This window comes from Mustelus asterias, chromosome 29 (genome assembly GCF_964213995.1).
Source record: "Mustelus asterias chromosome 29, sMusAst1.hap1.1, whole genome shotgun sequence".
NCBI lineage: Eukaryota > Metazoa > Chordata > Chondrichthyes > Carcharhiniformes > Triakidae > Mustelus > Mustelus asterias.
Genome location: NC_135829.1, coordinates 988,794 through 1,011,863, shown reverse-complemented (window position 1 = coordinate 1,011,863; position 23,070 = coordinate 988,794). Strand labels below are relative to the sequence as shown.

The 23,070-nt window shown below is 49.8% G+C and overlaps 1 protein-coding gene across 1 annotated transcript in view; it reads left to right on the top strand.

Moving 5' to 3' along the window:
• apba2b (amyloid beta (A4) precursor protein-binding, family A, member 2b) overlaps positions 1–23,070 on the top strand; it is a 114,527-nt gene that overhangs the window by 36,683 nt on the left and 54,774 nt on the right. The window contains exons 2-3 of the mRNA XM_078199874.1: positions 13,599–14,526; positions 21,690–21,770. Of these exons, the coding sequence (XP_078056000.1) occupies positions 13,663–14,526; positions 21,690–21,770 (945 nt within the window). The 5' untranslated portion in view covers positions 13,599–13,662. The remainder of the gene's footprint in view (positions 1–13,598; positions 14,527–21,689; positions 21,771–23,070) is intronic.

Here is a 23,070-nt window from a genome sequence, read left to right as displayed (position 1 = left end):
ATGTTTCAGTAATGTAGAGCATTGGTGAGACCACATGTGGATTGTTCTGTACAGGAAGAATGTAAATACATTGGAAGTAGTTCAGAGGAGGTTTACTCGACTAATACCTGGAATGGGCTTCTTGTCTTCTGAGGAAAGGTTGGACATGCTAGGCTTGGATCCACAGAAGTTTAGAAGAGTAAGAGGCAACTTGATTGAAATACATAAGATCCTGAGGGGTCTTGACAGGGTGGATGTGGAGAGGGTGTTTCCTCTTCTGGGAGAATATAGAACCAGAGGTCATTGTTTAAGAATAAAGGGTCGCCCATTCAGACCAATCAGGAGAAATTTTTTTCTCAGAGACGGCCGTGAGTCTCTGGAACTCTCTTCCTCAAAAGTCAAAGGAAGCAGAATCTTTAAATATTTTAAAGGTATAACCAGATAGATTCCCGATAAGCAAGGGGGCGAAAGGTTCTTGGGGGTAGGCAGGAATGTGGAGTTATTATAATCAGATCAGCCATCATCTTATTGAAGAGCTGAGTGGCCGACTCCTCCAAATTCGCATGTTTGGAATCTCTCATCAAAACTCCCCGAGCTGGCGTTTAGTTGGAGCTTTCAGGACTGAGACAGTTGGGTCAGGATATCAGAGATTATGGAACCAGTGCTGGTAAATAAGTGAGGACGAGGCCACCCGTTATCTAATTGAATGTGAGAATTAGTTTGAGGGGCTGGGTGACCCAGGTGAAGGGTCAAGGCTCAAAGTGTAGAACACCAAGATTGGAAAAACATGAGGAATTGGAAGATAACAGGTTTCTAGCTGTGGATGGAAGTGGGATGTGATGAAGGTGAGAAGCTCACCATTTCGCTCAGAATATGAGGAACATTAGAAAGGAAGCTCACAGGATCACTGATCAGAATAGATTCAACAAAATAGCAAGTAAGGTTTGTGCAGAGAGAGGGAGGGAGAGAGAGAGAGAGAGAGATTATCCTCCCCAAATTCAATTTCTCAGTTTCTGACCCGCTGTTACTATGACCTATGCTGGCACAGACTGCTATCTGCACATCTCTACATTTCCCTGGTACTTTCAGTCAGTAATCCGGATAAAGCTTAAAATACTATGAAATTCTATTCCATTTATGATTTTGTGGTAATAGTACAGTGTCTCCATGCAAGGCTGAGTGGAGCCTGTTAAAGAGGAAGAGTACTTGATCAGGATTAACAATGGGATAATGTTTATTTCCTGAAGTTAGTTCATGATGAAGATGTCCTTTCCCTTTTGCCTCCCCATCCCTTAACATTCCCTTTCTAAAAACTTGGCAAACGCATTTCCAGAACAAGTGTGCCTGTTTGAATAGTGGGGGTATCCTATACATTAAAGGACAGAAATGTCCAAGGTATGACACTCATAGAATCTCACCAAATAGGAATGTGAGGTAGAGACAGAGTTAGAACTCCATTACCCAAACTCTGAGCTGCATTCCTGTCGATTCAGACCTATCTCCGACTTTTACAACCACATCCCAAAGTACCTTCCAGCCAATGGAGTACTTCTGAAATGTAGTCATCGTTGTAATACAGGAAACACAGCAGTCAGTTTACACACAGCAAGATCCCACAAACAGCAATGTGATAACCAGATAATGTGTTTTTATGATATTGGTTGAGGGATAGATATAGGCCGGGTCATCAGAGAGAACCCCTCTGCTCTGTTTCAAAATAGGAATGTAGGATCCTTTAGCTCCACCAGAGGGCAGACATGCTTCTGTTTAATGTCTCGTCTGAAAGATGGCACCTCTGATGGTGCTGCGGATCCCCTCAGTACTTCACTAGAGTGTCAGCTTTGATTTTTCTGATCAAATCCTTGATTGGGATTTGAAGCACAAGTTTCTGACTCAGAGGTGAGAGTAATTACCGAAGGAATGATATTCTGGCTGTAGAGGGAGTGCAACAAAGATTCACGAGACTGATCCTGAGGGTGTTGGGATTGTCCAGTGAGGGAAGATTGAGGTGACCGGGCCTGTATTCTTTGGAGGTTAGAAGACAGAGGTGATTTCATTGACGTGTACAAATTTCTTACAGGGCTGGACAGAGTGGACGCAGAATCAATGTTTCCCCTGGGAGAGGGGGGTCAAGAACTGGGTAACACGGTCTCAGAAAAAGAGGAGGGCCATTTAGGACTGAAACGAGGAGGAATTTCTTCACTTAGGGTGGTAAACCATTGTAATTCTCCAGCCCAGACAGCTGTGGAGACTCAGTTATTGAGTATGTTCAAAGCAGGGGTCACTTGATTTCTAGATACCAACATTAATGTTTGCGGGGGGTAGTGCAGGAAGATGGCTTTACCATAAGACCATAAGACATAGGAGCGGAAGTAAGGCCATTCGGCCCATCGAGTCCACTCCACCATTCAATCATGGTTGATTTCAACTCCATTTACCCGCTCTCTCCCCATAGCCCTTAATTCCTCGAGAAATCAAGAATTTATCAATTTCTGTCTTGAAGACGCTCAACGTCTCGGCCTCCACAGCCCTCTGTGGCAATGAATTCCACAGACCCACCACTCTCTGGCTGAAGAAATTTCTCCTCATCTCTGTTCTAAAGTGACTCCCTTTTATTCTAAGGCTGTGCCCCCGCGTCCTAGTCTCCCCTGTTAATGGAAACAACTTCCCTACGTCCATCCTATCTAAGCCGTTCATTATCTTGTAAGTTTCTATCAGATCTCCCCTCAACCTCCTAAACTCCAATGAATATAATCCCACGATCCTCAGACGTTCATCGTATGTCAGGCCTACCATTCCTGGGATCATCCGTGTGAATCTCCGCTGGACCCGCTCCAGTGCCAGTATGTCCTTCCTGAGGTGTGGGGCCCAAAATTGCTCACAGTACTCCAAATGGGGCCTAACCAGTGCTTTATAAAGCCTCAGAAGTACATCCCTGCTTTTGTATTCCAAGCCTCTTGAGATAAATGACAACATTACATTTGCTTTCCTAATTACGGACTCAACCTGCAAGTTTACCTTTAGAGAATCCTGGACTAGGACTCCCAAGTCCCTTTGCACTTTAGCATTATGAATTTTGTCACCGTTTAGAAAATAGTCCATGCCTCTATTCTTTTTTCCAAAGTGTACGACCTCGCACTTGCCCACGTTGAATTTCATCAGCCACTTCTTGGACCACTCTCCTAAACTGTCTAAATCTTTCTGCAGCCTCCCCACCTCCTCAATACTACCTGCCCCTCCACCTATCTTTGTATCATCGGCAAACTTGGCCAGAATGCTCCCAGTCCCGTCATCTAGATCGTTAATATATAAAGAGAACAGCTGTGGCCCCAACACTGAACCCTGCGGGACACCACTTGTCACCGGTTGCCATTCTGAGAAAGAACCTTTTATCCCAACTCTCTGCCTTCTGTCTGACAGCCAATCGTCAATCCATGTTAGTACCTTGCCTCGAATACCATGGGCCCTTATTTTACTCAGCAGTCTCCCGTGAGATAGAGGAACAGCCATGTTCTGGTAAAATGGCAGCAGGCTTGAGGGGCCGAATGGCCTACCCCTGCTCCTATGTTCCAAACTCAGCCATGGCTCACAACGGAGGCTGGCTTTTCTCCTTTTTATTTCTTCCCCACCCATCTCACTATCCTTCCTGCCCCTGTGCCCTTTGTTAATGCACATCACCCATTGTTCTATCAGACAGGGCGGCACGGTAGCACAGTGGTATGGGCGGCACGGTAGCACAGTGGTTAGCACTGCCGCTTCACAGCTCCAGGGTCCCAGGTTCGATTCCCGGCTCGGGTCACTGTCTGTGTGGAGTTTGCACATTCTCCTCGTGTCTGCGTGGGTTTCCTCCGGGTGCTCCGGTTTCCTCCCACAGTCCAAAGATGTGCGGGTTAGGTTGATTGGCCAGGTTAAAAAAAAATTGCCCCTTAGAGTCCTGGGATGCGTAGGTTAGAGGGATTAGCGGGTAAATATGTGGGGGTAGGGCCTGGGTGGGATTGTGGTTGGTGCAGACTCGATGGGCCGAATGGCCTCCTTCTGCACTGTAGGGTTTCTATGATTTCTATGACAGGATCTGGATGGAGCGCATTGTCTGCACTATCCGTAACCTGTACATTTTATTCTGATAAACATCAAAATTTAAAAAAAAAAAGAATAGGATTAAGAAAAAGGCCAGAAATAGAGGAAATCTGTATGAAAACAAAATGCTGGAAATACACAGCTGATCTGCTACACTGAAAGAGAGAGAGATGAGGTTAGAGTTTGAGGGAATTCAAATGTGTTACCGTCCAGTTTCTCCGATGTCTGCATGTTAAAATAAACCCATTTGTAAACTGACAATGAAATCCTTACAACTGCTTGTGATGAAATGTGTTTGAGAGCGAGGGCCATGAATTATTTATCAGGGCTTCCATTTAGGCCCAGCTGCAGATATTACTGACTGCCGATTGTCGTGAAATTTCTGCAATTTACGGGAATCGGTTCTAAACTATCCAGAATTTCCCTCAATCCAGGAGCAGAATTCCCTTCAGGACATTAATCTCTTTGATACCATCTCCAGGGTCCCAGCTGATCAGGAAGATCAGGAGGTGAAGGATGCTTTTTTTTTGTACAGAATGTTGTTTGTGGCTGTGCGTGAGGTAACGGGGCTGATGAACCTCTGGGTTGGCACGTATTGTGCTTTGCTTGTCCTTCCATGCTGAACAGTAGCGATCCCAGTTATAGGAGAGTAGTCAGGGACTCTTATTGTCCACAATTAGGCTGCAGTCAAGAGCTCCGTGCATCCATTGTCCCAGCAGTTGCCAAGATGAGACAGGCTGGAAATGGAGGCACTGTGAGGTTCAGTGAAGAGCTTCATTACATGCCTTGGCTCTGGACTGTACAATAGACAGAACAAAGCACATTTCTGTTTCCATAGTTATCAGCTAGCTTGTAGAGTCGTTATTTCAGACATTGAAGATTGTACAGAATCTGTACCCTTAGCCCTGGCCGGAAAACATTGTGGCATCAAAGGCCACCTGTCCCCCATTCTCTGACCAAATCCAGCCCAACTCGGTGCAGTACTGAGGGAGTGCCGCACTGTCAGAGGGTCAGTACTGAGGGAGTGCCGCACTGTCAGAGGGTCAGTACTGAGGGAGTACCGCACTGTCAGAGGGTCAGTACTGAGGAAGTGCCGCAGTGTCAGAGGGTCAGTACTGAGGGAGTGCCGCACTGTCAGAGGGTCAGTACTGAGGGAGTGCCGCACTGTCAGAGGGTCAGTACTGAGGAAGTGCCGCACTGTCAGAGGGTCAGTACTGAGGGAGTACCGCACTGTCAGAGGGTCAGTACTGAGGGAGTGCCGCAGTGTCAGAGGGTCAGTACTGAGGGAGTGCCGCACTGTCAGAGGGTCAGTACTGAGGGAGTGCCGCACTGTCAGAGGGTCAGTGCTGAGGGAGTGCCGCACTGTCAGAGGGTCAGTACTGAGGGAGTGCCGCACTGTCAGGATGTCAGTACTGAGGGAGTGCTGCACTGTCAGAGGGTCAGTAGTGAGGGAGTGCCGCACTGTCAGAGGGTCAGTACTGAGGGAGTGCTGCACTGTCAGAGGGTCAGTGCTGAGGGAGTGCCGCACTGTCAGAGGGTCAGTGCTGAGGGAGTGCTGCACTTTCAGAGGGTCAGTGCTGAGGGAGTGCCGCACTGTCAGAGGGTCAGTACTGAGGGAGTGCCGCACTGTCAGAGGGTCAGTACTGAGGGAGTGCTGCACTGTCAGAGGGTCAGTGCTGAGGGAGTGCCGCACTGTCAGAGGGTCAGTACTGAGGGAGTGCCGCACTGTCAGAGGGTCAGAGCTGAGGGAGTGCCGCACTGTCAGAGGGTCAGTACTGAGGAAGTGCCGCACTGTCAGAGGATCAGTACTGAGGGAGTGCCGCACTGTCAGGGTGTCAGTACTGAGGGAGTGCTGCACTGTCAGAGGGTCAGTACTGAGGAAGTGCCGCACTGTCAGAGGGTCAGTACTGAGGGAGTGCCGCACTGTCAGGGTGTCAGTACTGAGGGAGTGCCGCACTGTCAGGGTCAGTACTGAGGGAGTGCCGCACTGTCAGAGGGTCAGTAGTGAGGGAGTGCCGCACTGTCAGAGGGTCAGTACTGAGGGAGTGCTGCACTGTCAGAGGGTCAGTGCTGAGGGAGTGCCGCACTGTCAGAGGGTCAGTACTGAGGGAGTGCTGCTCTGCTAAAGGGTCAGTGCTGAGGGAGTGCCGCACTGTCAGAGGGTCAGTACTGAGGGAGTGCCGCACTGTCAGAGGGTCAGTACTGAGGGAGTGCCGCACTGTCAGAGGGACAGTACTGAGGGAGTGCCGCACTTTCAGAGGGTCAGTGCTGAGGGAGTGCTGCACTGTCAGAGGGTCAGTACTGAGGGAGTGACGCACTGTCAGAGGGTCAGTGCTGAGGGAGTGCTGCACTGTCAGAGGGTCAGTGCTGAGGGAGTGCCGCACTGTCAGAGGGTCAGTGCTGAGGGAGTGCTGTACTATTGGACAGCGAGGCCAAGCTGCAGAGGGGAGCAGGCTGAGCCGGGCAGAGGCTCTGGGCTCGAGCCCTGGACAATGGAAATTAATTGGCATTAGCTTTGAACTCTGGGCTCTGGACTGTAGAGATTGACAGAGAGTGGCACTGCACTGTGAACATAAATAGTCAATGGGAAATAAGAGGCAGATTTGAGGCAAAGTGGATGAAATATGCTGAGTGGCACAGAGCAAGACTGGATGCTTGAGTACTGAGTGTTTACCAAGGAAGCAAAGGCTAACAAAGTATCATTAGAAGCAGAGATGGTTTGGGTAATGGCTGGGGTGTACATTAACAGGCACGGTTAACTGGACAGGCTGACTGTGCTGAGGATGGATAAGTCACCTCCTGAAATTCTGCATCCCAGGTTGTTAAAAGATGTGAAGGCAGAGCTTGCCATAATCTTCCCTTGGTGTTAAGGAGGTGCCAGAAGATTGGATAAATGTGACATCTTGTTCAAGAAAGGATTGAGGAGCATCCCAAGAACTAGTCTGGTCAATTCAATATCAGTGCTGGGTAAGAGCTTAGAAACAGGCACTTGGACAGGCTTGAGTTTTAAAGTAAAGTTTATTTATTAGTCACAAGTATGCTTATATTAACACTGCGATGAAGTTACTGTGAAAATCCCCTAGTCGCCACACTCCAACACCTGTTCGGGTCACTAAGGGGCAATTTAGCATGGCCAATGTATCTAATCAGTACATCTTTCAGACTGTGGGAGGAAACTAGAGCACCTGGAGGCAACCCACGCGGACACGGGGAGAACGTGCAAACTCCTCGCAGACAGTGACGCAAGCCGGGAATCGAACCCGGGTCCCTGGCGCTGTGAGGCAGCAGTGCTAACCACTGTGCCACCCTGATGTTAATTAAGGAGAGTCAGCATGGATTTGTAAAAGGCAGATTGTGCTTGGTTAACGTAATTGAATGTTTTGATAAAGGACAGAGGAGGTTGATGAAGGGAATGTGGTGGATGCAGTCTATATGGATTTTATGAAAGGGTTGATCATTTACCACATGAAAGGCTGGTTAACAAAATTGTGGTTCAGAATAGGATAGTGAGTGTCAACATGGATAAAAGAAATTGGCTGTTTTTCAGATTGAGGGACGGTAGCCAGTGGTGTTCTCCTGGGGTCAGTGCCAGGATCGCTGCTCTTATTTAACTTTTATTAATTATTTTTCTGTTGGAAAAATGTCAAAGTTTGCAGATGCTGTGAAAGTGGAGGTGTGGCAAATGGTGAGGGTGATATTAATCAACTAAAACAGGGTGTTGATAGAAGATTGGACACACAACACAGAGCTGTGTAATGTGATGCATTTAGCAGAAGGCATAGGGAGAGGCAAACTGTACTTAATGGCATAGTTTTAAAGAATATGCAGGGTGTGAAGTAGCTGAGGGTTTATGTGCATCGATCTTTGAAGGTGGCAGGACCTATTGAAAAAGCAATCAGTAAATATGGGGTCTTGGGTTTGAGGTGTTAAGTACAAAATCAGGGAAATAATGCTGTACCTTCATAAAACTCTGATATGGCCACAACTAGAGTATTGTATCCAGTTCTGGTCACCACACTTTAGAAAGGGTAAGAGTGTACTGACATCACACAGGTTGCTGTGGTTGAAGAAAGCAACTCAAGGCCTCCTTTTGGGGACAATTAAGGTTGGGCAGGACAGAAACTGGGTGAGCTGAGCAGCAAATCTAAGGCATCTATAGGATGACTGAACCCAGTAAAAGGACAAGTGGAGAAGAGGCTTATTGTTTAGTAGCCCACCCACAAACCCAATGATTAGAGCTTCCATGGAAGAGAATACATTTAACAGCAGCTCAAAGAACTGGTTTCAAAAATCTTCAGTTGGAGACTGCACCATTAAAGGCCAGTATTAGACCAGCTTCAGACTTTTGCAACTGAAAGACCAGGCTTTAGAAAGAGATCTGACCCATAATCCAAGAGCAAATTTGATTGAGTCAGTTTGTGTGGAACCCGTACCCCGGTGAGAGTCAGTGTGTGTGGAACCCGTACCCCAGTGAGAGTCAGTGTGTGTGGAACCCGTACCCCGGTGGGAGTCAGTGTGTGTGGAACCCGTACCCCGGTGGGAGTCAGTGTGTGTGGAACCCGTACCCCGGTGAGAGTCAGTGTGTGTGGGACCCATACCCAGTGAGAGTCAGTGTGTGTGGAACCCGTACCCCGGTGAGAGTCAGTGTGTGTGGAACCCATACCCAGTGAGAGTCAGTGTGTGTGGAACCCGTACCCCAGTGAGAGTCAGTGTGTGTGGAACCCGTACCCCGGTGAGAGTCAGTGTGTGTGGAACCCGTACCCTAGTGAGAGTCAGTGTGTGTGGAACCCGTACCCCAGTGAGAGTCAGTGTGTGTGGAACCCGTACCCCTGTGAGAGTCAGTGTGTGTGGAACCCATACCCAGTGAGAGTCAGTGTGTGTGGAACCCGTACCCCAGTGAGAGTCAGTGTGTGTGGAACCCGTACCCAGTGAGAGTCAGTGTGTGTGGAACCCGTACCCCAGTGAGAGTCAGTGTGTATGGAACCCATACCCAGTGAGAGTCAGTGTGTGTGGAACCCGTACCCCAGTGAGAGTCAGTGTGTATGGAACCCATACCCAGTGAGAGTCAGTGTGTGTGGAACCCGTACCCCGGTGGGAGTCAGTGTGTGTGGAACCCGTACCCCGGTGGGAGTCAGTGTGTGTGGAACCCGTACCCCGGTGGGAGTCAGTGTGTGTGGAACCCGAACCCCAGTGAGAGTCAGTGTGTGTGGAAACCGTACCCAGTGAGAGTCAGTGTGTGTGGGTCCCGTACCCCAGTGAGAGTCAGTGTGTGTGGAACCCGTACCCCGGTGGGAGTCAGTGTGTATGGAACCCATACCCCAGCGAGAGTCAGTGTGTGTGGAACCCGTACCTCAGTGAGAGTCAGTTTGTGTGGAAACCATACCACAGGAAGAGTCAGTTTGTGTGGAACCTGTACCCCAGTGAGAGTCAGTGTGTATGGAACCCATACCCAGTGAGAGTCAGTGTGTGTGGAACCCATACCCCAGTGAGAGCCAGTATATGTGGGACCCGTACCCCAGTGAGAGTCAGTGTGTGTGGGACCCATACCTCAGTGAGAGTCAGTGTGTGTGGGACCCATACCCCAGTGAGAGTCAGTGTGTGTTGAACCAGTACCCCAGTGAGAGTCAGTGTGTGTGGGACCCGTACCCCAGTGAGAGTCGGTGTGTGTGTATCCCGTACCCCAGTGAGAGTCAGTGTGTGTGGAACCCGTACCCCAGTGAGAGTCGGTGTGTGTGGAACCGGTACCCCAGTGAGAGACGGTGTGTGTGTATCCCATACCCCAGTGAGAGTCAGTGTGTGTGGAACCCGTACCCCAATGAGAGTCAGTGTGTGTGGGACCCGTACCCCAGTGAGAGTCAGTGTGTGTGGGACCCGTACCCCAGTGAGAGTCAGTGTGTGTGGAACCCGTACCCCGGTGGGAGTCAGTGTGTGTGGAACCCGTACCCCGGTGGGAGTCAGTGTGTGTGGAACCCGTACCCCGGTGGGAGTCAGTGTGTGTGGAACCCGTACCCCGGTGAGAGTCAGTGTGTGTGGGACCCATACCCAGTGAGAGTCAGTGTGTGTGGAACCCGTACCCCGGTGAGAGTCAGTGTGTGTGGAACCCATACCCAGTGAGAGTCAGTGTGTGTGGAACCCGTACCCCAGTGAGAGTCAGTGTGTGTGGAACCCGTACCCCGGTGAGAGTCAGTGTGTGTGGAACCCGTACCCTAGTGAGAGTCAGTGTGTGTGGAACCCGTACCCCAGTGAGAGTCAGTGTGTGTGGAACCCGTACCCCGGTGAGAGTCAGTGTGTGTGGAACCCATACCCAGTGAGAGTCAGTGTGTGTGGAACCCGTACCCCAGTGAGAGTCAGTGTGTGTGGAACCCGTACCCAGTGAGAGTCAGTGTGTGTGGAACCCATACCCCAGTGAGAGTCAGTGTGTATGGAACCCATACCCAGTGAGAGTCAGTGTGTGTGGAACCCGTACCCCAGTGAGAGTCAGTGTGTATGGAACCCATACCCAGTGAGAGTCAGTGTGTGTGGAACCCGTACCCCAGTGAGAGTCAGTGTGTATGGAACCCATACCCAGTGAGAGTCAGTGTGTGTGGAACCCGAACCCCAGTGAGAGTCAGTGTGTGTGGGACCCGTACCCCAGTGAGAGTCAGTGTGTGTGGAACCTGTACCCCAGTGAGAGTCAGTGTGTGTGGGACCTGTACCCCAGTGAGAGTCAGTGTGTGTGGGTCCTGTACCCCAGTGAGAGTCAGTGTGTGTGGAACCCGTACCCCAATGAGAGTCAGTGTGTGTGGGACCCGTACCCCAGTGAGAGTCAGTGTGTGTGGAACCCGTACCCCAGTGAGAGTCAGTGTGTGTGGGACCCGTACCCCAGTGAGAGTCAGTGTGTGTGGGACCTGTACCCCAGTGAGAGTCAGTGTGTGTGGAACCCGTACCCCAATGAGAGTCAGTGTGTGTGGGACCCGTACCCCAATGAGAGTCAGTGTGTGTGGAACCTGTACCCCAGTGAGAGTCAGTGTGTGTGGAACCCGTACCCCAGTGAGAGTCAGTGTGTGTGGAACCCGTACCCCAGTGAGAGTCAGTGTGTGTGGGACCCGTACCCCAGTGAGAGTCAGTGTGTGTGGGACCTGTACCCCAGTGAGAGTCAGTGTGTGTGTATCCCGTACCCCAGTGAGAGTCAGTGTGTGTGGAACCCGTACCCCAGTGAGAGTCAGTGTGTGTGGAACCCGTACCCCAGTGAGAGTCAGTGTGTGTGGGACCCGTACCCCAGTGAGAGTCAGTGTGTGTGGGACCCGTACCCCAGTGAGAGTCAGTGTGTGTGGAACCCATACCCCAGTGAGAGTCAGTGTGTGTGGGGCCCGTACCCCAGTGAGAGTCAGTGTGTGTGGAACCCATACCCCAGTGAGAGTCAGTGTGTGTGGAACCCGTACCCCAGTGAGAGTCAGTGTGTGTGGAACCCATACCCCAGTGAGAGTCAGTGTGTGTGGGGCCCGTACCCCAGTGAGAGTCAGTGTGTGTGGAACCCGTACCCCAGTGAGAGTCAGTGTGTGTGGAACCCGTACCCCAGTGAGAGTCAGTGTGTGTGGAACCCGTACCCCAGTGAGAGTCAGTGTGTGTGGGACCCGTACCCCAGTGAGAGTCAGTGTGTGTGGAACCCGTACCCCAGTGAGAGTCAGTGTGTGTGGGACCCGTACCCCAGTGAGAGTCAGTGTGTGTGCGACCCGTACCCCAGTGAGAGTCAGTGTGTGTGCGACCCGTACCCCAGTGAGAGTCAGTGTGTGTGGGACCCGTACCCCAGTGAGAGTCAGTGTGTGTGGAACCCGTACCCCAGTGAGAGTCAGTGTGTGTGGAACCCGTACCCCAGTGGGAGTCAGTCTGTGTGGAACCCGTACCCCAGTGAGAGTCAGTGTGTGTGGGACCCATACCCCAGTGAGAGTCAGTGTGTGTGGGACCTGTACCCCAGTGAGAGTCAGTGTGTGTGGGACCCGTACCCCAGTGAGAGTCAGTGTGTGTGGAACCCGTACCCCAGTGAGAGTCAGTGTGTGTGGGACCCGTACCCCAGTGAGAGTCAGTGTGTGTGTATCCCGTACCCCAGTGAGAGTCAGTGTGTGTGGAACCCGTACCCCAGTGAGAGTCAGTGTGTGTGGGACCCGTACCCCAGTGAGAGTCAGTGTGTGTGGGACCCGTACCCCAGTGAGAGTCAGTGTGTGTGGGACCCGTACCCCAGTGAGAGTCAGTGTGTGTGGGACCCGTACCCCAGTGAGAGTCAGTGTGTGTGGGACCTGTACCCCAGTGAGAGTCAGTGTGTGTGGGACCCGTACCCCAGTGAGAGTCAGTGTGTGTGGGACCCGTACCCCAGTGAGAGTCAGTGTGTGTGGGACCCGTACCCCAGTGAGAGTCAGTGTGTGTGGGACCCGTACCCCAGTGAGAGTCAGTGTGTGTGGGACCTGTACCCCAGTGAGAGTCAGTGTGTGTGGAACCCGTACCCCAGTGAGAGTCAGTGTGTGTGGAACCTGTACCCCAGTGAGAGTCAGTGTGTGTGGAACCCGTACCCCAGTGAGAGTCAGTGTGTGTGGGACCCGTACCCCAGTGAGAGTCAGTGTGTGTGGGACCTGTACCCCAGTGAGAGTCAGTGTGTGTGGAACCCGTACCCCAGTGAGAGTCAGTGTGTGTGGAACCCGTACCCCAGTGAGAGTCAGTGTGTGTGGGGTCTGTACCCCAGTGAGAGTCAGTGTGTGTGGGACCCGTACCCCAGTGAGAGTCAGCGTGTGTGGGACCTGTACCCCAGTGAGAGTCAGTGTGTGTGGAACCCGTACCCCAGTGAGAGTCAGTGTGTGTGGAACCTGTACCCCAGTGAGAGTCAGTGTGTGTGGAACCCGTACCCCAGTGAGAGTCAGTGTGTGTGGGACCCGTACCCCAGTGAGAGTCAGTGTGTGTGGAACCTGTACCCCAGTGAGAGTCAGTGTGTGTGGGACCCGTACCCCAGTGAGAGTCAGTGTGTGTGGAACCCGTACCCCAGTGAGAGTCAGTGTGTGTGGAACCTGTACCCCAGTGAGAGTCAGTGTGTGTGGGACCTGTACCCCAGTGAGAGTCAGTGTGTGTGGCACCCGTACCCCAGTGAGAGTCAGTGTGTGTGGAACCTGTACCCCAGTGAGAGTCAGTGTGTGTGGGACTTGTACCCTTGTGAGAGTCAGTGTGTGTGGGACCCATACCCCAGTGAGAGTCAGTGTGTGTGGGACCTGTACCCCTGTGAGAGTCAGTGTGTGTGGGACCTGTACCCCAGTGAGAGTCAGTGCCTGAAGGAGACAATAGAATGAAATAGTTTACTGTGAAAGGAGGGGTTTGGCTGGTTGATGAGGAGGGGGATTGGGTAGCCCACAATGAAAGGCAGCAGTGGAGATCCTGATAATGAATATTTTGTCTTCACAAATGTCCCGGAATGGTATGTGTTATAATGTTGTTCTGGGTGTCTCTATTTCCCACGTTTTACAATGTGAAGGCATCAAAGTGTTTGTTGTTGTTTTGCGCTGATACCTTTCTGTTTTCCACAGAATAACTCTCTGAACCAGGACTGGAATGTGACGGGACGGCAGTTAGAACCGGCTGGAGCTGGTGATGATGGCAAGCAGCCCGCTGGAAGCTGGGGTGGGTCGTTGCTCCACTCCCCCTCACTGCCAGGAGGAACCAAAACATCAGCCCTCTGAAGATTGGCAGGAGGATGGCAAGGAATCCTCTCCAATTGCTGTGAATACCAATCTCTGCGACAACCCAGGGGACGGTGACTCGAGCTCCGACTATGTAAACAATACATCTGAGGAAGAGGAAGATTACGATGAAGGTCTACCCGAGGAGGAGGAAGGCGTGACTTATTATATTAGATACTGTCCTGAGGAAGACAGTTATCTGGAAGACATAGGGTGCATCGGAGAGGGCTACAGAACTCAGGCTATATCTGCAGCAGCAGCTGATGACTGCCAGGAAGCTGTAGAAGAGGCCTGGGCAGAATCGAACGGGCTCTCCCAAGTGACGACTGAAGAATCTGAAGACCATGGTTGTGACAGGGATGGTCAACTTGGGGAAACGGACTGTACTGTAGCCCACACTGAAGTCAGCAGTGAAGGAACCCCTCAGGAGTATTCACCCTCCGAGCATGTCACCCAGTCCCCTCAGACATCCCGGCACCAAGGCAGCAAATATGAAGCAGACGCAGAAGATGCAGAGGAGGATATTGATCAGATTGTAGCTGAAATCAAAATGAGTATGAGTTTGAGCAGCTTGAACAGTGTTGGAGAGCAGAATCTGGAGGAGGCTGTGAAGGGGAAGTTAGACAGAAACCTGGCTGTCTGCCACGGGAGAGGGGAGGGTCGACCCAGACTCTGCCAGGCAGCAGCCAGCGATGGAAAAGGTGGCGAGACTCCCTGCAGTGACAAGCCCAGTCTGAGAGCCGCTGAGGAACACAAGCAATGGAACTCTGGGCAGGTACACGCTGCCACCATCAACACTTCCTCAAGATCAAAATCATTCCTTCCCTTCCTCTCTTGAATGTTCTAGAGCCCCCCCCCCCCCCCCCCCCAGGAACTGACCTTTTCATTTCCAGTATCTCTCCCAATTAGGGGAGGCTGTGGCGTAGTGGGATTGTCACTGGACTAGTAATCCAGAGTCCCAGGGTAATGTTCTGAGGACTGGGTTCAAATCCCACCACAGCAGATGGTGAAATTTGAATTCAATAAAAACATTTGGAAATAAAAGCCTAGTGACCATGAAACCATTGTCGATTGTTGGAAAAATTAATGTCCTTTAGAGAAGGAAATCTGCTGTCCTTACCCAAACTGGCCTACATGTGACTCCAGAGCCACAGCAGTGTGGTTCACTCTTAAACACCCTCAGGGTGAGGGTTCCTCTTATGGAGTCATAGTGTCATAGAGGTTTACAGCATGGAAACAGGCCCTTCGGCCCAACTTGTCCAAACCGCCCTTTTTTTTAAAACCCCTAAGCTAATCCCAATTGCCCGCATTTGGCCCATATCCCTCTATACCCATTTTATCCATGTAACTATCTAAATGCTTTTTAAAAGACAAAATTGTACCCGCCTCTACTACTACCTCTGGCAGCTTGTTCCAGACACCACCCTCTGTGTGAAAAAAATTGCCCCTCTGGATACTTTTGTATCTCTCCCCTCTCACCTTAAACCTCTGCCCTCTAGTTTTACACTCCCCTACCTTTGGGAAAAGATATTGACTATCGAGCTGATCTGTGCCCCTCATTATTTTATAGACCTCTATAAGATCATCCCTCAGCCTCCTACGCTCCAGAGAAAAGGGTCCCAGTCTATCCAGCCTCTCCTTATAACTCAATCCATCAAGTCCCAGTAGCACCCTAATAAATCTTTTCTGCACTCTTTCTAGTATAATAATATTCTTTCTATAATAGGGTGACCAGAATTGCACACAGTATTCCAAGTGTGGCCTTACCAATGTCTTGTACAACTTCAACAAGATGTCCCAACTCCTGTATTCAATGTTCTGACCGATGAAACCAAGCGTGCTGAATGCCGCCTTCACCACACTGTCCACCTGTGACTCCACTTTCAAGGAGCTATGAACATGTACCCCTAGATCTCTTTGTTCTGTAACTCTCCCCAACGTCCTACCATTAACTGAGTAAGTCCTGCCCTGGTTCAATCTACCAAAATGCATCACCTCGCATTTGTCTAAATTAAACTCCATCTGCCATTCGTCAGCCCACTGGCCCAATTGATCAAGATCCCGTTGCAATTGGAGATAACTTTCTTCACTATCCACTATGCCACCAATCTTAGTGTCATCTGCAATAAATGCCGGCTAGCCAGCGACGCCCATATCCCATGAATGAATATTAAAATAATTGTTCAGTATGAACGGATAGTGTTGGCAGGCTATTCAACTGTGGAAGGTAGGATCCTACACTTCATTCCACACCACACACCTTGCAGGGAACACTGAATAGGGATCAGGAGCAGAAATCCTGCTTGAGGAATTTCTCAGATTCCTGTTAACTTGGCAGGGATGAGGAATGGGTTGCTGGTCACTCTCTAGCTGCCCTGTGCTGTGGGGCTCAGAAATCAGAGCAACGTTAACCAAGAGAGATTTCTGTGAGGAAGCAATTCAGCTGTGATGTATTCAAACAAACAAGTGAACGTTCTCACGTCTCTTTATAATTATTGTGGCAGATAGAAAATGATGCAAGTTACTTAATATATGAAGTTGGAGCTTGTACATTTCAGAGAGAGTGAACAGTTTAACAAATCAGTGGTATTAACAGATATTGAAATAAAGACAGGTATTTAATATATCAGTAATATAAAATCTGGAACATAATTAATATTTTAAACATTCATCCCATATTCAATAACATTTAGAGAGGCAGCAAATACCGCTTAATTCCGGATATTTAAAGGGATATAACATGACACTCCCTCTGTCCCTCAGTCTTGTCTTGTGTAGTTGAATGTGTTCGATCCTCGGTTTGTTGCTGTTATTTCACTCACTTAGGAACAGGAAGGGGTCGGTAACGTTGCTGGGTGTTTTCTATAGGCCGCCCAATAGTAACAGAGATGTTGAGGAGCAGATGGGGAAACAGATCCTGGAGAGATGTAGGAATAACAGAGTTGTCGTGATGGGAGATTTTAATTTCCCAAACATAGATTGGAATATCCCTAGGGCTAGGGGTTTGGATGGAGAGGAGTTTGTTAGGTGTGTCCAGGAGAGTTTCCTGACACAGTATGTGGATAAGCCTACTAGAGGAGAGGCTGTACTTGATCTGGTGCTGGCTAATGAACCTGGACAGGTGGAGGATCTCTCGGTGGGTGAGCATCTTGGGGATAGCGATCATAATTCTATCTCCTTCACGATAGCATTGGAAAGAGATAGGATCAGGCAGGCTAGGAAAGCGTTTCTCTGGAGTAAAGGGAAATACAGTGTCATCAGGGAGGAAATTAGACGGGTAAATTGGAAGGAGGCATTCTTGGGGAAAAGTACCGAAGGAAAGTGGAGGATTTTCAAGGAATGTTTGTCTGGAGCTCTGCATGACAACGTTCCGATGAGACAGGGGGGTGTTGGTAGGGTACGGGAACCGTGGTGCACGAAGGTTGTGATGAACCTGGTGAATAAGAAAAGAGAGGCGTACAGAAGGTTCAGAGAGCTAGGAGGTGTTAAGGATTTAGAGGAGTATACGGGATGTAGGAAGGAGCTTAAGAAGGAAATTAGGAGAGCGAGAAGGGGTCATGAGAAGGCCTTGGCGGGTAAGATTAAGGAGAATCCCAAGGCTTTCTACAAATATGTCAAGAGTAAAAGGATGAGATGTGAAGGCATAGGACCCTTAAAAGGTGAAGGGGGAAAAGTTTGTGCGGAACCGTTAGAAATGGCGGAGCTGCTTAATGAATACTTTACCTCGGTATTCACGGTGGAAAGGGATCTGGGTGGTTGTACTGCTGGTTTGCGGTGGACAGAAAGGATCGAGCATGTGGACATAAAGAAAGAGGATGTGTTGGAACTATTGAATGGCATCAAGGTTGGTAAGTCGCCGGGACCGGATGGGATGTACCCCAGGTTACTGTGGGAGGCGAGGGAGGAGATTGCGGAGCCTTTGGCGATGATCTTTGCATCGTCGATGGAGACGGGAGAGATTCCGGAGGATTGGAGGATTGCAGATGTGGTCCCTATATTCAAGAAAGGGAACAGGGACAGCCCGGGAAATTACCGACCGGTGAGTCTAACCTCAGTGGTTGGTAAGTTGATGGAGAGGATCCTGAGAGACAGGATTTATGATCATCTAGAGAAGTTTAGTATGATCAAAAGTAGTCAGCACGGCTTTGTCAAGGGCAGGTCGTGCCTTACGAGCCTGGTTGAGTTCTTTGAAAATGTGACCAAACACATTGACGAAGGAAGAGCGGTGGATGTGGTCTATATGGACTTCAGCAAGGCGTTCGATAAGGTCCCCCATGCAAGACTTCTTGAGAAAGTGAGAGGGCATGGGATCCAAGGGGCTGTTGCCTTGTGGATCCAGAACTGGCTTGCCTGCAGAAGGCAGAGAGTGGCTGTGGAGGGGTCTTTCTCTGCATGGAGGTCAGTGACCAGTGGAGTGCCCCAGGGATCTGTTCTGGGACCCTTGCTGTTTGTCATTTTCATAAATGACCTGGATGAGGAAGTGGAGGGATGGGTTGGTAAGTTTGCTGACGACACCAAGGTAGGTGGTGTTGTGGATAGTTTGGAGGGATGTCAGAAGTTGCAGCGAGACATAGATAGAATGCAAGACTGGGCGGAGAAGTGGCAGATGGACTTCAACCCGGATAAGTGTGTGGTGATCCATTTTGGCAGATCCAATGGGATGAAGCAGCAGTATAATATGAAGGGTACCATTCTTAGCAGTGTAGAGGATCAGAAGGACCTTGGGGTCCGGGTCCATAGGACTCTTAAATCGGCCTCGCAGGTGGAGGATGCGGTCAAGAAGGCGTACGGCGTACTGGCCTTCATTAATCGAGGGATTGAGTTTAGGAGTCGGGAGATAATGCTGCAGCTTTATAGGATCCTGGTTAGACCCCACTTGGAGTACTGCGCGCAGTTCTGGTCACCTCATTACAGGAAAGATGTTGAAGCCATTGAAAGGGTGCAGAGGAGATTTACAAGGATGTTGCCTGGATTGGGGGGCATGCCTTATGAGGATAGGTTGAGGGAGCTTGGTCTCTTCTCCCTGGAGAGACGAAGGATGAGAGGTGACCTGATAGAGGTTTACAAGATGTTGAGAGGTCTGGATAGGGTAGACTCTCAGAGGCTATTTCCAAGGGCTGAAATGGTTGCTACGAGAGGACACAGGTTTAAGGTGCTGGGGGGTAGGTACAGAGGAGATGTCAGGGGTAAGTTTTTCACTCAGAGGGTGGTGGGTGAGTGGAATCGGCTGACGTCGGTGGTGGTGGAGGCAAACTCGTTGGGGTCTTTTAAGAGACTTCTGGATGAGTACATGGGATTTAATGGGATTGAGGGCTATAGATAGGCCTAGAGGTGGGGATGTGATCGGCGCAACTTGTGGGCCGAAGGGCCTGTTTGTGCTGTGGCTTTCTATGTTCTATGTTCTATGTTCCTCCTGTGCCATCAGGGGGCACCGTTCCCCACATTTTACTGTTCCTGTTCATACCAAATGGCTGGCCCCAGAGGGTTTTGTCGGCAGCTATTGGAAAGGATTGGACATAATTATTCAGTACAGTCCAGTTTCTGGAATATAATGTGAAACTGCGTTCCCTGGTGGCCTTGGCACAATGCTTAGTCTCTCTGGGTGATCCTCACCTCTGCCTTACACTTCAGCAGTTGTGACCCAACACTGAGATGGAAGGCTTAGATCTGACAAGTGTGCGGAGTTTAGCACAAGATAGTTTCAAACATTAACAGTGAGTCAGGGGACCCACGGAATGGCTGACACAGCAGGGGCAATCTTTCCATGTTAGCATCAAAGCAGCATAGATGGAAAATTTTGAGGGAGCTTCACTCTGTATCTCACCCCGTGCTGTACCTGTCCTGGGAGTGTTTGAATGGGACAGTGTAGAGGGAGCTTTACTCTGTACCTAGCCCCGTGCTGTACCTTTCCTGGGAGTGTTTGATGTGGACAGTGTAGAGGGAGCTTTACTCTGTATCTAACCCCGTGCTGTATCTGTCCTGGGAGCGTTTGATGGGGACAGTGTGGATGGAGCTTTACTCTGTATCTAACCCCGTGCTGTACCTGTCCTGGGAGTGTTTGATGGGGACAGTGTAGAGGGAGCTTTACTCTGTATCTAACCCCGTGCTGCACCTGTCCTGGGAATGTTTGATAGGGACTGTGTAGAGGGAGTTTTACTCTATATCTAACCCCGTGCTGCACCTGTCCTGGGAGTGTTTGATGTGGACAGTGTAGAGGGAGCTTTACTCTGTATCTAACCCCGTGCTGTACCTGTCCTGGAAATGTTTGATGGGGGACAGTGTAGAGGGAGCTTTACTCTGTATCTAACCCCGTGCTGTACCTGTCCTGGAAATGTTTGATGGGGGACAGTGTAGAGGGAGCTTTACTCTGTATCTAACCCCGTGCTGCACCTGTCCTGGGAGTGTTTGATGGGGGACAGTGTAGAGGGAGCTTTACTCTGTATCTAACCCCGTGCTGCACCTGTCCTGGGAATGTTTGATAGGGACTGTGTAGAGGGAGTTTTACTCTATATCTAACCCCGTGCTGCACCTGTCCTGGGAGTGTTTGATGTGGACAGTGTAGAGGGAGCTTTACTCTGTATCTAACCCCGTGCTGTACCTGTCCTGGAAATGTTTGATGGGGGACAGTGTAGAGGGAGCTTTACTCTGTATCTAACCCCGTGCTGCACCTGTCCTGGGAGTGTTTGATGGGGGACAGTGTAGAGGGAGCTTTACTCTGTAAGTAACCCCGTGCTGTACCTGTCCTGGGAGTGTTTGATGGGGACAGTGTAGAGGGAGCTTTACTCTGTATCTAACTCCGTGCTGTATCTGTCCTGGAAATGTTTGATGGGGGACAGTATAGAGGGATCTTTACTCTATATCTAACCCCGTGCTTTACCTGTCCTGGGAGTGTTTGATGGGGGACAGTATAGAGAGAGCTTTACTCCGTATCTAACCCCGTGCTGTACCTGTCCTGGGACTGTTTGATGGGGACAGTGTAGAGGGAACTTTACTCTGTATCTGACCCCATGCTGTACCTGTCCTGGGAGTGTTTGATGGGCATGATGTGGAGATGCCGGCGTTGGACTGGGGTGAACACAGTAAGAGTTTTAACAACACCAGGTTAAAGTCCAACAGGTTTATTTGGTAGCAAATACCATAAGCTTTCGGAGCGCTGCTCCTTCGTCAGATGGAGTGGAAATGTGCTCTCAAACAGTGCACAGAGACACAAAATCAAGTTACAGAATACTGATTAGAATGCGAATCCCTACAACCAGCCAGGTCTTAAAGATACAGACAATGTGGGTGGAGGGAGCATTAAGCACAGGTTAAAGAGATGTGTATTGTCTCCAGACAGGACAGCCAGTGAGATTCTGCAAGTCCAGGAGGCAAGCTGTGGGGGTTACTGATAGTGTGACATAAACCCAACATCCCGGTTTAGGCCGTCCTCCTGTGTGCGGAACTTAGCTATCTGATAGCCAAGTTCCGCACACATGAGGACGGCCTAAACCGGGATGTTGGATTTATGTCACATTATCAGTAACCCCCACAGCTTGCCTCCTGGGCTTGGAGAATCTCACTAGCTGTTCTGTCTGGAGACAATACACATTTCTTTAACCTGTGTTTAATGTTCCCTCCACCCACGTTGTCTGTACCTTTAAGACCTGGCTGGCTGTAGGATTCGCATTCTAATCAGTATTCTGCAACTTGATTTTGTCTGTTTGCACTGTTTGAGAGCACATTTCCACTCCATCTGACGAAGGAGCAGTGCTCCGAAAGCTTATGGTATTTGCTACCAAATAAACCTGTTGGACTTTAACCTGGTGTTGTGAGACTTCTTAAATGTATGGTCACAGAGATAGAGGATAAGTAGCAGGATAGATAAATGGGTGGATGATCAGATAGAGAGAGTGTGTTGTAAATGGTGGGAGTTGTAAAGAGTTATTTCTGTGTTGACAGGGGACCCCCGACATAGAGCAGCCCCGGAAGCAGCAGCGCTCCGACCTCAATGGTCCAGTTAACAATAACTATCTTCCTGAGGTAGGTTCAACTCCTTTACTGTGATCTTTATTCTTTCACTCAATTTTTGTGGATCAGTGGATAAATCAACCATCTTGTGTGTGTAAGCATCCATTCAAGGGTTGGTATATACAGAACCAGCTGGAATCTCATCGGGGGAATGGTGTATTTGGGGTGTTCGGGAGGAATGGTATATTTGGGGTGCACGGGGGATTATGTATTTAGAACATAGAACATAGAACATTACAGCGCAGTACAGGCCCTTCGGCCCTCGATGTTGCGCTGACCAGTGGAACCAATCTAAAGCCCCTCTAATCTACACTATTCCAATATCATCCATATGTTTATCCAATAACCACTTGAACGCTCTCAACGTTGACGAGTCCACCACTGCTGCAGGCAGGGCATTCCACGCCCTTACTACTCTCTGAGTAAAGAACCTACCTCTAACATCTGTCCTATATCTCTCACCCCTCAATTTAAAGCTATGTCCCCTCGTGCTAGCCAACACTATCCGAGGAAAAAGGCTCTCACTATCCACCCTATCTAATCCTCTGATCATCTTGTATGCCTCTATTAAGTCACCTCTTAACCTTCTTCTCTCTAACGAAAACAACCTCAAGCCCCTCAGCCTTTCCTCATATGATTTTCCCACCATACCAGGCAACATCCTGGTAAATCTCCTCTGCACCCTTTCCAACACTTCCACATTTTTCCTATAATACGGCGACCAGAACTGTACGCAATACTCCAAATGCGGCCGCACCAGAGTTTTGTACAGTTGCAGCATGACCTCCTGGCTCCGAAACTCAATCCCTCTCCCAATAAAAGCTAACACACTGTACGCCTTCTTAACAACCCTATGAACCTGGGTGCCAACTTTCAGGGATCTATGCACATGGACACCCAGATCCCTCTGTTCATCCACACTACCAAGTATCTTACCATTAGCCCAGTACTCTGTATTCCTGTTACTCCTTCCAAAGTGAATCACCTCACACTTTTCCGCATTAAACTCCATTTGCCACCTCTCAGCCCAGAGTGCATGGGGGGATGGTGTATTTGGGGTGCACGGGGGGATGGTGTATTTGGGGTGTTCGGGGGAAATTGTGTATTTGGGGTGCACGGGGGGGAATGGTGTATTTGGGGTACACGGGGGAATGGTGTATTTGGGGTGTTCAGAGGGAATGGTGTATTTGGGGTGCACGGGGGAAATTGTGTATTTGGGGTGCACGGGGGAAATTGTGTATTTGGGGTGTTCAGGGGGAATGGTGTATTTGGGGTGTTCAGGGGGACTGGTGTATTTGGGGTGTTCAGGGGG